At 44.0% G+C, this 15,473-nt stretch overlaps 1 protein-coding gene across 1 annotated transcript; it reads left to right on the top strand.

Annotated features, from left to right (window-relative positions):
* Window positions 1-1,372: 1,372 nt before the first annotated feature.
* LOC134601709 (zona pellucida sperm-binding protein 4-like) lies at window positions 1,373-12,265 on the top strand. The gene is made up of 12 exons (XM_063446221.1): window positions 1,373-1,550; window positions 5,065-5,186; window positions 5,431-5,515; window positions 6,026-6,181; window positions 7,184-7,374; window positions 10,517-10,614; window positions 10,749-10,876; window positions 10,952-11,141; window positions 11,217-11,367; window positions 11,462-11,540; window positions 11,780-11,878; window positions 11,992-12,265. Exons 1-12 carry the CDS (start codon window positions 1,373-1,375, stop codon window positions 12,132-12,134), a joined length of 1,620 nt encoding a protein of 539 aa, XP_063302291.1. The 3' UTR covers window positions 12,135-12,265.
* The last annotated feature ends 3,208 nt before the right edge of the window (window positions 12,266-15,473 follow it).

Below are 15,473 nucleotides of genomic sequence, written 5' to 3'. Positions count from 1 at the left end.
TTCTGCTCTGTGTCAGTGTGTATCAGGGATCCTTAGGATAGGTGTCAATCCATATCTGCGAAGTGACCCTATGTAAGGGGAACAGTCCCTATTTTGCTCTGTGTCAGTGTGTATCAGGGTCTCTGAGGACAGGTATCAATCCATATGTCAAGGTGTCAATATGTCATATGTCAGGTGTCAATCCATATCCATTGTGATTTAGGAATGTTAGGTGAGTTCTGCCCTTTATGGATTAAAACCAGACTCTGCATCAACTGTGTAATTTTACATGGGAGTTTTGCCATGGATCCCCCTCCGGCATGCCACAGTCCAGGTGTTATTCCCCTTGAAACAACTTTTCCATCACTATTGTGGCCAGAAAGAGTCCCTGTGAGTTTTAAAATTCGCCTGCCCATTGAAGTCTATGGCGGTTCGCCGGTTCGCGAACGTTTTGCGTCAGTTCGTGTTCGCCGTTCACGAACCGAAAATGTTATGTTCGCGACATCACTAATCAACACACAATTTTATACTTCTAAGTGTGAGGTAATTCATTGAGGTCACTTCACTTCAGTGGTTAACTTTGACTTCCTTTGATTCACACCAATAGTTACATTGGCTACTGAGACATTGTTGCAAATGAATTACTAGCAAAAATTTATACTTATATCTCACTTGCCAATGAAGGAGCTACCTGGTGTGCTGTACAGATTACATACTTAATGGAACAGTAGACGGTTCCTATATGTACATTTCTTTTATCTCACTGTATATACACTTCTATCACCATTTTTTGTCTATATTTCTCCTCAAGAGGGGCTAATACATTTTTTTATTATTTTCCATAAATGTTATCTATGTTCTATGACTGGCAATTTGTTGCCTTATATTATTGGAACAGCCTTCTTTAAGGGTACAGGGACTGATATTTGGGAGGACCATTCTGTAATCCCATTTCAGTCTCTTTCTTTTTTGTATAATTAAAAATACAAGCTAATTTCAGAAAGTCTTACAGAATGGAACAAATTCACTAAACGTGTTCACAATATTCTATAACTCAGCTATAATCTCAGTATGGATATTTTAGTATGTGTTTTGTAAATAGCGAAGTTACTCACTAAAGTGATTTCAAAATGAAATTCAAATCTAAGGCAAGGTAGCTGTTCTGAAAACATAGCTGTCTGAGAGAATTGTTCCACTTTGGCTATTTTGGCCTTAAATATGAAATTCACTTTCAGTTCACTTTCGATTATCACATACAGGTGTGTACCACCATTTGAAGTTCAAATTAGATTCACATTACCTGTGGTCACATGGATCAATGCTTTAGATACCCGCCCATGTGCTTGAGAATATAAAAGTCTGATTGGTTGTACTGCTGTTATTGATTGCAAGGATGGGTTTGTGTAGAGATGTGTGGATTGCTGTAGTGGCTATTTGGACAGTTTCCTTGGTTTGTAGTCCACAGGATGTTTGGAGTGATTCTCCCTCACATTTACAATGTGGACCCGCAGATCTGCAGTTTTACCTCTCTTCAATTGGTAATTATTCTGCTTTTGTGCTGAGAGCTCTAGGTGAGTATCTGTTCTTTATTAATGATTTAATCTGATAACATATTTGGAGAGTTCAGAAAAGAGCTACAAAACTGGTTCATGGATTGCAGGATAAAATTTACAAGGAAAGGTTAAAGGAACTTGACATGTATAGCTTGGAGGAAAGATGAGACAGGGGGATGATAGAAACATTTAAATACCTAACTATAGTTGAAAGAGAAACTACTACAAGAGGACATAGTCTTAAATTAGAGGGGCAAAGGCTTAAAAACAAATTCAAGAATTGTATTACTTTACTGATAGTGTAGTGGATGCATGGAATGGCCATCCAGCTGAAGGGTTAGAGGTTGATACAGTGAAGGAACTTTAGCACGCTTGGTGTAGGCATCAGGCTATCCCATCTAAAGGATAGGGACTAATGAAAGTATTTAGAAAACTGGGCAGACTAGATAGGCTGAATGATTGGTTCTTATCTGCTGTCACATTGTTTCATGTAATGGAGTTGGTTATTGGAACTCCAGTCAGGATCACCCAAATGAGTCTTTATTTGCATTAAGGCTATCACTATTATGGAAGTCTTACAAGTGGTGGGTGTGTGGTCTGATTTCTTTTGTTTTGTGTTTTTTTTTTTTTTTTTCATCAAAAAATAGCATTAAAGGGTAACTCCAGTGCCAGGAAAACAATCCGTTTTCCTGGCACTGGAGGGTCCCTCTCCCTCCCACTCACCAATCCCCAGTTACTGAAGGGGTGAAAACCCCCTTCAGTCACTTACCTGTGGCAGCGGCTATGTCCCTCGCTGCTGTCTCCTCCTCCTTCTGGCTCTGTCGGCTGGTGGGCGAGACTGATCCCGCCCACTGGCCGAGGAGACCTAATGCGCCAGTGGCGGATCCAGGGGGGGGGGCAACGGGGCAATTTCCCCCCCCGAGAATACCGACGGTCTTCCTCTCCCTCCCCTGCCAGCCCTTAAATGTGCGTGCGGACCGGAGATCACAGATCTCCCTCCCCGGTCCGCAGGCACTGTGCTGGCGGCCGGGGAGGGAGGGAGTTACAGGGAGGACCCGGAGGTCAGGCTGCAGCTCCTCCGGGTCCTCCTCTCGCGAGATTTGGAGCGTTGCTGCGGTTACCACGGCAACGCTCCAAATCTCGCGAGAGTGAACTCTAGCCCGGGAGCGTGGGCTAGAGTTCACTCTCCCCACTGGGACCACCAATGAATTGCCCACCGGACCACCAGGGAAATGTCCCCCCTCCCCCAGTAAAGGTAAGAAGGGAGGGGGGACATAGAATATTTATTTAAATAAAAAAATAAATATATATATATATATATATATATATATATATATATATATATATATATATATATATATATATATATAAAAAAAAGACCACATACTGACCCCCATACACCCATACTGACCCCCATACACCCATACTGCCCCCCATACACACACACTGCCCCCCATACTGCCCCCATACACACACACACTGACCCCCATAGACCTGTACTGCCCCCATACTGCCCCCTCATACACACACACTGACCCCCATAGACCTGTACTGCCCCCCATACTGCCCCCTCATACACACACACTGCCGCCCCATATACACACATTGCCCACACTCACACATACACTGCAACTGTTACACACACATACTGTCCCACACATACACTGCATCCCTGACATACACTGCCGCTCTCACACACGCTCACACACTGTCCCCCTCACACACACACTGCACCCCTTACACATTGCACCACTCACACACACTACTGCTCCAATGCACTACTACAGCCCCATTTCCCAGCAGACTTCAGGTAAGTTGTCAAACTGTTCTTAAACGGTTTGACTACTTACTCTGGGAGGGGGTCCTGGCACTATAGACACCATAACCACTACACTGAGCTGTAGTGGTTATTGTGTCTGGATTATTTCTTTAAATAATCTACAAGTGCCCCTCCCGAGATCAGGCTCTGGATCCGCCACTGTAATGCGCATACATGGCAATTCCACGCATGCGCATTAGGTCTCCCCATAGGAAAGCATTGAAACCTATTTTCCATGCTTTCCTATGGGGATTTGAGCGATGCTGGAGGTCCTCACACAGCATGAGGACGTCCAGCGACGCTCTTGCACAGGTTTCCTGTGCTATGGACCAGGAAGAGACCTCTAGTGGCTGTCTAGTAGACAGCCACTAGAGGGGGAGTTAACCCTGCAAGGTAATTATTGCAGTTTTTTAAAAAAAAAACTGCAATAATTACACTTACAGGGTTAGGAGTAGTGGGAGTTAGCACCCAGACCACTCCAATGAGCAGAAGTGGTCTGGGTGCCTGGAGTGTCCCTTTAAATCTAAACTGCAAAATGCTTTGAATAACGTAAATTAGTCATCGCTTGTCTAACTTGCCGTTTAATAAAATCTCTCAAAGATGCAAGGTTCTTGTTCATGTGGGGCTTAACTTAAAGGAATACTAGAGTGACAGGACCACAAACATTTATTCCTGCCACTGTCTGAAGGCACTATTTAGGTCCCTGGCCTCCTGTAAGCAATCTAAAAGGTGAGTTTACTCCCCTTTATTCCAAAGCTGTGTAGGTCTGTGGCTTGCTCAACCCAGTTGGCTGAGAATAAATCTTGATTATCTCAGCAAATCCAATGCTTTTGCTTTGGAAAGCTATTGTGCATTCATGGCAAAATGCTCACTACGCTAATCAGAATCTCCTCAGAGAAGCATCGATTCAATGCAGCTCTATATGAGGAATATTTGACATCTCAATGCTGAATGTTAGTGCTGCACACCCAGGAAGCCCCTCTAGTGGCTGTTTTAAGTGGGCAATGTAAAGACCGCATTTTCTCTGAAAGGACAGTGTTTACATTAAACTGCCTGCCGGGGCTAACTATATAAATACACCAGAACTAAGTTAAGCTGAAGTTCTGGTGACTAGTATCCCTCTAGATTATTCTTGTTATAAAATAGACATGGAAAAGTCTCTTGAAGTGACTCTAGACCGTATAGCCAGTTGTGCTGCTTGCTATTACACATAAACTATATTGGCATTTAAAACACTCCAGATGCCCAAAGTGGCATGCTAAAGCTTTTTTAGCATTAACCCTTCAATAAATAGGGCTTATAGTGTGTAAATGTCAATGTGTCAGTTAACCTTGCATGGTCCTATAACTTAAGATGCAAGGAACACTGCAAGCGCCATAAATACTGTGTTGTAGTGGCTATGGTGCCATCACCTGGCCATCTGACCATGTAAGTAGCAAAACAAACAACTTTTGACAACTGCCCACTGTAGTGCTTGGTTTTGCTTTTTAAGATTAAATCATTCAGACTCCCTTTTTGTACTGATCAGGAGATGTTTCATCTCTTTGAATGTAAATCTGTCATTATGCAGCCTAAATCTGCCAAAACAATACATTTTCTTGTACTTGGCCCCCATACCAAGAGTATAACTTATCCCGGTACTGGAGATGTAAGTAAGATGTGGTTTGGTCTCTTCTGGTCTACAAGGTACTTAACTCAAAACCTCTCTTACAGACCACAAAGGCAAGGCTCGCATTCTTCGCAATAACACTGCCTGTGGGGTTTGGATGGTACACAAATCAGATAAAACTGTTCTGGTTGGAGCAGCTTACAATGGGTGCTATGTAAGAGAAAAGGTAGGTTCTGCATGAATATGGTAATTGTGTAATGTGCATATTTACAGAAGTGGCTATCAGATAGGCTTGTTCATGGAGGCTCTTAGTAAAGTATACTCTACACTGAGTTTGTAACAGAACTCCACTGAATACGTTTCATACATGAAAACAAGCTAAAAATGTAAAATATTGACAGAAGCTGGAATGTGAGAATTAACTAATCTACAATCATTCTAGTTACTACTCTTGTACAATCTATTTGCAGGATGGAGAACACGTGATGACTGTAATTCTGGAAGAAGGAAAAACTCAAAAGCACAAAAAAGATCTGAAGTGTTCAGTCATGCCAGGTAGTCTTGAATGGCCCTAAGGTGTCCTGTGGTACACTAGGTTACTGTGAGGTCCTGTTTATGACATTTCATGCAAAACCAGCTGAGGTTGAAGACCTAGAAACATTATCATATTTGCATGTTACGGCACTACTTTGGGGGTGAAGCTCACAACTCCCAGTGTTGTAAGTTAGTGGAGCACTACATGCGTTGAATACTTGTCAAAAGTGGATTAATACTAGCAATTTCACAAAATGCCAGTCATCTGTGGTAGTCTTATTAAATCTAACTCCTTTTAATGATCAGAATGGAAGCTGGCTAGTTGACATGACACTCTATCAATACAATAAGGCAGGGGAAGGCAACCGTTGGCACTCCATATTTTGTGGACCACTTGGCTCTAAGATTTTTGTGGGAGATGTAGTCTGCGTCTTATCATTTGGTCTGAACAAATCACATTATCCATTACATGTGTACCTTTTATTTTTTTTGCAACCTTTGTTAATCTTTTATGATTTATCTGTATCATAGCTATGGATGCTCCTGCACCCAGCATGTGTGCTGCTGTGGCAAGACAAGATAGGCTGTCCTGTGCTCAACAAAGTGTGTCAAGGGATGTCTGTGAAGGCCTCGGTTGCTGTTTTACTCCTGGTGATTCTGCAATGCCCTGCTACTTTGGAAAACCATGTGAGTAATTATCAGTCAATCTAGAACACCTGGCTAGCTGCATGCCTACAGTTTTGGCATTTTTCCTCCACTGTATATGGAGTGGTGTTCTGTGATTGCTAAATGAATTCTGACCAAATCAATTAATCTAAATATAATTTTTACCTTCTGAATTAATCCTGCTAGTAGCTGACTAATGCATAATTCAGCTAGTTAACACTTGTGAACCTGAGCAGTCCTGTCAATTGACAGAACAAGTGAATTGTGACAAACGGTGTTCATGCATATACTAGTGAGTTCTAAGCAAAGCTGTGCTTAAAGGTACACTACAGTCACTAGAACAACTACAGCTCATTACATTTGTTCTGGTGAGTAGAATCATTACCTTCAGACTTTTTGCTGTAAGCACTGTCTTTTCAGAGAAAATGTAGTGTTTACATTACAGCCTAGTGATAGCTTCACTGGCCACTCCTCAGATGGCTGTTAGAGATCCTTCCTGGGTCATGGCTGCCTAAAATGCATCCAAACATGCAGTGTCTCCACCCTCTGCATGCAGACACTGAACTTTCCTCATAGAGATTCATTGATTCAATTCATCTCTATTGACCAGGGCTGTTTGAATCATGCTGGCTCTGCCTCCTTAGTCTCAGCCAATCAGCCTATGGGGGGAAGCACTGATTGGATCAGGCTACCACTTCTGATGTCGGCACACTGCTTGTTTTTCTGAGTCTAACAGCATGTAGAGTTACAGCTTCAAGCTTGAATACAGGAAGATTTTTACCAGATTTATGGGGGCATGTGTTCTTGACCCTATAGTGATCCTTTAAATGATTCAGATCAGGACCTGCCTTGCCTGGAGAAAATGTGGGCATCATTCATGCATCCTCCACAAACATATATGTAGGTGCATGTATGCAATGAAAGCATTATATTGTCAATTAACACATATTTAGCACAATGTCACTACACCATGTGTAGCTGGGATTTAACTTTTTTTTTAATACCAATACTTCACTTTTACAGTGACTGCTCAATGCACAGCTGACAGCAGTGTTACAGTTGCAATTTCCACCATGCTGACCATACCATCACTTATCTTGGATTCAGTTCATGTTCTCAAAGTGAATCCAACTTCTTGCCCTGGATTGCAAATAACGAAGAGCAATGCATTCATAGCTTTCAGCTTTCCACTGTCTTGTGGGTCCATGAATCAGGTAAGACTGTGATGTAGTATCTGTTCTCCAACCTTTCTTCTTTTCAACTGGTGCAATGTATTAGTTTTCTCAAAACCAAGGGTAGGTATCCTTCAGCACTCAAACATGAATCCAACTGTCCCTGGATACAGTGGCGTACACATGACCTATGGGGCCCCGGTGCGAAAATTGATCCGTGGCCCCCCCCCCCCTGCTCGCTTACTCTGCGCGGTCCGGGGCCACAACACATGGCGGCGGGCACCTGGTCGCTGGGGTTGCAGGGCTGCGACCCCTGCGACCGCGGTATGTACACCAGTGCATGCAGATGCACACACACTTAAAGGACCACTACAGACACCCAGATCACATCAGCTCAATTAAGTGGTCTGGGTGTCAGGTCCCTCTAGTTTTAACCCTGCAGCTGAAAGCATAGCAGTTTCAGAGAAACTGCTATGTTTCACTGAGGGTTAATCCAGCCTCTAGTGGCTGTCTCACTGACAGCCGCTAGAGGAGCTTCCGCGATTCTCAGACACTGAACGTCCATAGAAAAGCATTGAGTAATGCTTTCCTATGGGTGGTTTGAATGCGCGCATGGCTCTTGCTGTGCATGCGCATTCGGAGTTGAGAGGCGGAGGGATCTCCAGCGCCAAGGGAGTCCGCCGCTGGAGAAAGGTAAGTGCTGAAGACACGCACATACACACTCTCACGAACAGACGCATACACACTAGCTAACACACACATACACACTAGCTAACACACGCATACACACTAGCTAACAGACACACACATTTACTGACAGAGACACACTCAGTGACAGACATACATACACACTCACTTACAAAACATACACTCACTAACAGACATCAAACAGACTCACTAATACAAACACACTCAGTAACACACTCACTGACACTCACTAGCAGACACACTAAACAGACACACTCACTGACACTCACACTAACACACAGTAACACTCACAGTAAAACACACACTAACACTCACAGTAACACACACTAACACTCACAGTAACACACACTAACACTCACAGTAACACTAACACACACACTAACACTCACAGTGACACACACACTAACACTCACAGTAACACTAACACACACTAACACTCACAGTAACACTAACACACACAGTAACACACGCTAACACTCACAGTAACACTCACAGTAACACTCACAGTAACACTCACAGTAACACTCACAGTAACACTCACAGTAACACTCACAGTAACACTCACAGTAACACTCACAGTAACACTCACAGTAACACTCACAGTAACACTCACAGTAACACTCACAGTAACACTCACAGTAACACTCACAGTAACACTCACAGTAACACTCACAGTAACACACACAGTAACACTAACACACTGAGTGTTAGTGTGTGTGTGTTAGTGTGTGTGTGTTAGTGTGTGTGTGTTAGTGTGTGTGTGTTAGTGTGTGTGTGTGTTAGTGTGTGTGTGTTAGTGTGTGTGTGTGTTAGTGTGTGTGTGTTAGTGTGTGTGTGTTAGTGTGTGTGTGTTAGTGTGTGTGTGTTAGTGTGTGTGTGTTAGTGTGTGTGTGTTAGTGTGTGTGTGTGTTACTGTGTGTGTTACTGTGTGTGTTACTGTGTGTGTTACTGTGTGTGTTACTGTGTGTGTTAGTGTGTGTGTGTGTTACAGTGTGTTAGTGTGTGTGTTAGTGTGTGTGTTAGTGTGTGTGTTAGTGTTACACACACACACACACACACTAACACACACACACACTAACACACACACACACTAACACACTAACACACACTAACACACACACACACACTAACACACACACACACTAACACACACACACACTAACACACACACACACTAACACACACACACACTAACACACACACACACTAACACACACACACTAACACACACACACACTAACACACACACACACTAACACACACACACACTAACACACACACTAACACACACACACTAACACACACACACACACACACACTAACACACTAACACACACACACTAACACACTAACACACACACACTAACACACACACACTAACACACTAACACACACACACACACACACACACTAACACACACACACACACACACACTAACACACACACACACACACACTAACACACACACACACACACTAACACACACACACACACTAACACACACACACACTAACACACACACACACTAACACACACACACACACACACACACACACTAACACACACACACACACACACTAACACACACACACACACTAACACACACACACACACTAACACATTTTTTTTAAAATTTAATCCCCCCAGCCTCCTTACCTTTTGGAGTGCTGAGGGGATTCCCTGGGGTCCAGTGGTGCTGCTGGGCTCCTGGGGGGCCGGTCACCCGGCGGGCAGGCAGGCAAGCAGGCGGGCGCGCGAGGGAGCACTCTCCCCTGAGTGCTTCCTCTTCAGCTCCCTCGCGCGCCGCGTACTGATACTGGCGCCGGAAGATGACGTCATCTCCCGGCTCCGGTATCATTGCGGTGCGCGAGGGAGCTGAAGAGGAAGCACTCAGGGGAGAGTGCTCCCTCGCGCGCCCGCAGGACCGGCCAGCCGGGTGACAGCAGGGCCAGCCTCGGGGGGCCCGGAGGTGGCCGGCTCCTGGGCCCCCCAGGAGAAGAGGCTGGCCAAGTGGCATACATACCGGGTCGCAGGTGGGCCGCGACCCTGGTATGTACGCCACTGCCTGGATAGGTTTTTAAAAGTAAAACCTTTTGTAGCATTCAGCTTCCCAGAGTGAGCTAATGACCCTCTAAATGTAATCCCTCCAAAAATGAGAGGCATTAAAGATTTGACTTTTAAAACTGGTCTGATAAGAGAAAGGTTGCCTTGACAGGTAATCCAACCTCTCGTCAGAAATTGGACACTTGTGTAGTAGGGTATCCTCTTAACATGTCAATATAGTATAATGTATCTGAATTGTAGTCTAGAAACAAATTGAGACAATGGTAGGAGATTAAACAGACCTTTATAAACTCCCTATATCAATATTCATAACTTCTAACAGAAGTCTGCTGGTAAACTGGATTCCCTTATATTGGTTGCTTACACACTTTGGTGTGCAACATAAAATGCTAACCTGATCTATCCTTTCAGATACTTGGGAGCACAATTCAATATGAGAACACAATTGAGGCAACACGAGACATAAGGACCTGGGGTGCAGCTTCTATTACAAGGGACAGTACTATGAGGTATGGCATGTCTTGAAATATGTTTGGCTAGAGCAGCTTGTTCTACCAGGCTATACCATTGTGCATATTTTCTGAACCAGATTAATGTAGGAGTACAACACTCTCCTTCCTTATGTCCTGCTTCTATTCTTCAGGGTCACTGTGCGCTGCACCTATTCCAGAACAGGTGTTGCACCACTGCAAGTTCAGGTATTCACTCTTCCACCACCTCATCCAGTCTCCACTACTGGACCCCTTCTCCTGGAAATGAGGATTGCCCGAGGTAACAAAGCTAGCTCTATTATCACATGCGTTTACAGAGATCAATGGTGGTAAGATTAACCCTGTTCTTTTGTAGACCAACAGTACTCTTCATATTATGTTGCTGGTGACTACCCTGTAACGAGAGTGCTCCGAGATCCAGTCTACTTGGAAGTCCGCATTCTTCAAAGGACTGATCCTAATCTGGTTCTGATCTTGAATGACTGCTGGGCTAATCCCTCTCCTGACGAGACACAACAGCCTCAGTGGCCCATCTTGGTGAAACGGTAGGTGTTCCTCTGGGTGGTATGATGCTTGAGCTGAACTGCATTTCCTGACTTAATTGTTAAATGTGTTTCCAGCTGCCCCTTTCCTGGCGACAACTACCTCACACAGCTTATTCCTCTTGGCGCTTCAACTCCGGCAATTCCATTCCCAACCCATTACAACCACTTTTCAATCAGCACCTTCACATTTGTGGATGGAAGAACACAGCTTGCACTTGGAGGAATGGTAAACCTTTTTTCTAACTCCCCACCCCCTGTATTCTAGGTGTAAGCAGACTTGCACATATGCTAAACACATAACTTTGTCCCTGTACAAATAGGTGTACATCCACTGCAGTGCTTCAGTATGTGTCCCATCCACATCTGGTTCCTGCATGCCTTCTTGCTTGCCCAGAAAAAGTAAGTATTTGCTGCACCTATACATGATGTCAAAAATTGTAGGCAAACCGCAAAGCTTTTGGTTAAGGAGCCTCCATATCTATTATTGGGCAGCGATACACTACAAATGGATGTAGAGCATCCCATTAAAATGAATCTTTAATCAGATTTGGAGAACTCTTGCTAAGCTAGCCAGTCTGACCTCAAATTGGCAGTCATTTCACTGCTTATTGTTCTCCACTTTTTTATTTTTTTTGCAGAGAGGACAATTGAGAAGTTTTATTCAGGAGAAGCTATGATCACATCTGGACCAGTAAACTTTATTGCTACCAAAACAGAAGCCACCATTAAAATAGAAGGTAGGGTGGTATTCTTCAAATCATTAGTCTTTCAGATGGGGCAAACTGTTTACCTTCTTTGCTGAAATGGCCTGAGCATACAAATTGAATGATTTCATGTGTTTTGATTATAGGGAATCTTGTATCGGACCACTCTGCTCTAAGCTTTGCCACAGGAACAGCAGCTGCAGGAGCACTTCTGGCTGGAATATTCTTCATTGGCCTCTGGATACATCAGAAAAAACATGCCCCAAAGACCTATACTGTAAAAGCTTAAATAAAATGTATTCTGTAATCTAAAGTTTCTTTTGTACCAGTCCCATCTAGGAGACAGGTAACTCCCACCCACCCCACATGTGTCAACTTGGTTTCTGTAAACATATGTAGTTAACTCTCTGGCTACACTTAAAAGAACACTCCAGTACTTTGAACTGGGTTTTTTTTTTGGTACTTTCTCTTCCCCTCAAGAGTGTTACTTCTATAAAGTCCACCCCACTGTCAAAAACTAGGTAGTAAGTCCCAGTTGTCTACCTCAGTGCTAAGCTCAAGTCAGGCAAGTGTCCATAGCACCTGCATTGGAAGTCTGGGGAAGTACTGAACGGCTTGAGAAAGCTGCAGACGAGATCTGCACCGGGTCTTAGTTATTCCTGGCAGTACACTAATAGTCTGCCATCATTAGGGTGTACCATGTTGCCTTACAAAAGAGGGCTTCAACACTGTTATGGCAGCATAATACACCCTGATCAGGCCTCCCTGCAGCAAAAATGATTGCATGGTCTGATCAGGGAAGTGATTGACAACGAGGCAGCCAAACCTGATTTAAGTGATCTGACTGTGCTATCACAGGACTTGGATCAATGTGATGGATTGCCTGTCGGGTCCCAACATAGAACTAGTTTTGTAAAGAAACACATGGCATGACACTTCATAGTGTAAATATTTTTCATTTAATAATGGGTGATATTTATTAAATGCACAATAGGGGACCTGCCTAACAGAATTTAATCTTTAGTTTCTACTGACCCTGAAACCTTCCAAAACCTGTGCTTGAGACCTCACTGAAAACAAGTGGGTTTTAGAGCCGTAAAAGGTAGTGATTAGTGTGAAAAGCAAAAAAACATAAACACTACTTCTGGCAAGGGGTTGTGACTAAGTGTGTGCTAAGATTGGACATTTCCCTTTTGAATACCCTTGGTTGTCTACTTGGCATGTATGTCATGATGGGAGGTAACTTCCTTCTTGGGCTGCCATACATTCTCAAAGGCAATATGGGAACCAGGCAAATTTCAATGCATAAAACAAGCCTACATGTGAGACATCACTGAATATGTCTGGCATGTGGACTGCATAAGGAGCAGCCTCATGAGGTTTGAAGCATAGTGTGTAGTAAGTATAGCACTTGGGTTAACAGCAGGGCAGCTCACACTGTTAGGTGGTAAGCTTGTGACCCTACCATGAGCCCTGATTGGTAGCAGCGTGAGGACCACAGAGGGAAAATAAGACCTATAAGTTTAAAGGTGCCAAAATTAACTACCTCAGCTTGTGCCAGATAAATCTGCAGATTGGCTGTATTAAAATATTTGAGCGGCTGTTTTACCTGTGGAGATGTCTGACACAGTTGAGGCATTGCTGGAACAGCTTAAACACAAGGCTGCAAAAGAATAAAGAGGCAAAGGACTGACCTAGGCTACTCAAAGTAAGCAAAGCGGCTCAGGACATCTTGGGATGCAGTCATGAGTTACAAACAACTGTGAATAATGCTGTTTTAGGCAAAGTGGTGTATTCACTCAAAAAAAAAAAAAAAAAAACTTGTTGCAGACTTCTAAATTGGCAGGTGCATGGGAGCCAGACAGAGAAGTGGTCAGTTAAACAAAGTGGCACATACTGTGAGGGAAGAAGTTAGAGTGAAAAAGTTAGGCTGTGAAAGCTCACATTTGGGTTTTCAGAAGTAAATCAATAAAAGGGAAGTATATTGATATTTTATCATTGTTGCCCACAGCTAAAGAAATTACTAAACCGAATAGGGAGAAAGGGTATGATAGAAAAGTTTATTCCTAGGTCATTCAATAATTTGCTGCATGCTTTTTGTATTTATTAGCGTGTTCGGAGAAAAATCTGGAATTGTGCTGTGGTCTTATACAACATGCAGAAGCCCTATTGGAAGCATATAAAAATTTTGGGTTGTCATGGTTTTATTATGACAAACTAGCAGTTCAAAGTAACCTTAAATGGGGTATGAAGGATGTCGGACTTTGGGTGAGCATGATGCATCAGACAGCCTAATTTTGTTAATAAGCAGGTTACAAATGTTGCACAGAAAAAAGGCTTTTGCTAGGCTCATAACAAATCCCAATGTGAGTGGCTAATTGCAGAATCTGGCATGAATGCGCTACCTGTTCAGATGCACACCCTAATTTTCATTGCTATAAAAGACGTCTGCAAAGTGGTACATTTCCAAAAAGCTCAGACCCCAGTGAAACTGGTAAGGTTACTACCTTATTTCGCAATCTATCCAAACCGGGAGAAAGTCAAGGTAATTAAAGAAGGTTTTGAGAATGGTTACCTGTTTTTTTTAGTTCTGTTGGGTTGAAAATTTAAAATCCATTTTAGAGTTACCAAGTTTAGCCTGGGAAAATATTTATAAAGTTAGGGACATTTCATGGCCCTTTCAATGTTCCCCCATTTAAATTTTTTCAGTTATCCCCTCTGGGTTTGGTACCGAAGAAAGAACCTGGGTCATATAGGTTAATACATCTAACCAGTGGCGTACATACCAGGGTCGCAGGGGTCGCGGCTGCGACCGGGCCCGGCCCACCAGGGGGCCCGGCCGCCCCTGCGACCCGGTATGTACGCTCTGGGCCAGCCTCTTCTCCTGGGGGGCCCAGGAGCCGGCCACCTCCGGGCCCCCCGAGGCTGGCCCTGCTTACACCCGGCGGCCGGCGGGTGCGCGAGGGAGCACTCTCCCCTGAGTGCTTCCTCTTCAGCTCCCTCGCGCACCGCATTGATACCGGAGCCGGAAGATGATGTCATCTTCCGGCGCCGGTATCAGTACGCGGCGAGCAAGGGAGCTGAAGAGGAAGCACTCAGGGGAGAGTGCTCCCTCGCGCACCCGCAGGACCAGCCAGCCCGCCGGGTGACCGCCCCCCCCCAGGAGCCCAGCAGCACCACTGGACCCCAGGGAATCCCCTCAGCACTCCAAAAGGTAAGGAGGCTGGGGGGATTAAATTAAAAAAAACAAAAAACGTGTAAGTGTATGTGTGTGTGAGTGTTAGTGTGTGTGTGTTAGTGTGTGTGTGTGTTAGTTAGTGTGTGTGTGTGAGTGAGTGTTAGTGTGTGTGTGTGTGAGTGAGTGTTAGTGTGTGTGTGTGTGTGTGAGCGTTAGTGTGTGTGTGTTAGTGTGTGTGAGCGTTAGTGTGTGTGTGTTAGTGTGTGTGAGCGTTAGTGTGTGTGTGTTAGTGTGTGTGTGTTAGTGTGAGTGTTGGTGTTTGTGTTAGAGTGTGTGTCTGCTAGTGAGTGTGTTACTGTGTGTCTGTTACTGAGTGTGTTTGTGTGTGTGTGTGTTAGTGAGTCTGTTTGATGTCTGTTAGTGAGTGTGTGTTTGTCAGTGAGAGTGTAT

This window comes from Pelobates fuscus, chromosome 3 (assembly GCF_036172605.1).
Source record: "Pelobates fuscus isolate aPelFus1 chromosome 3, aPelFus1.pri, whole genome shotgun sequence".
NCBI classification, from domain to species: Eukaryota; Metazoa; Chordata; class Amphibia; order Anura; family Pelobatidae; genus Pelobates; species Pelobates fuscus.
Note: the sequence above shows the minus strand (reverse complement) of the source record. Positions and strands in the feature narration are given on the sequence as shown.

Bases quoted from the DNA above. Each gene is read 5' to 3' on its own strand.
- LOC134601709 (XM_063446221.1), top strand. From the start codon at position 1,373: ATGGGTTTGTGTAGAGATGTGTGGATTGCTGTAGTGGCTATTTGGACA. The intron at 10,877-10,951 runs GTAACAAAGCTA...GTTCTTTTGTAG, and splicing joins GGAAATGAGGATTGCCCGAG to ACCAACAGTACTCTTCATAT. The intron at 11,142-11,216 runs GTAGGTGTTCCT...ATGTGTTTCCAG, and splicing joins TGGCCCATCTTGGTGAAACG to CTGCCCCTTTCCTGGCGACA.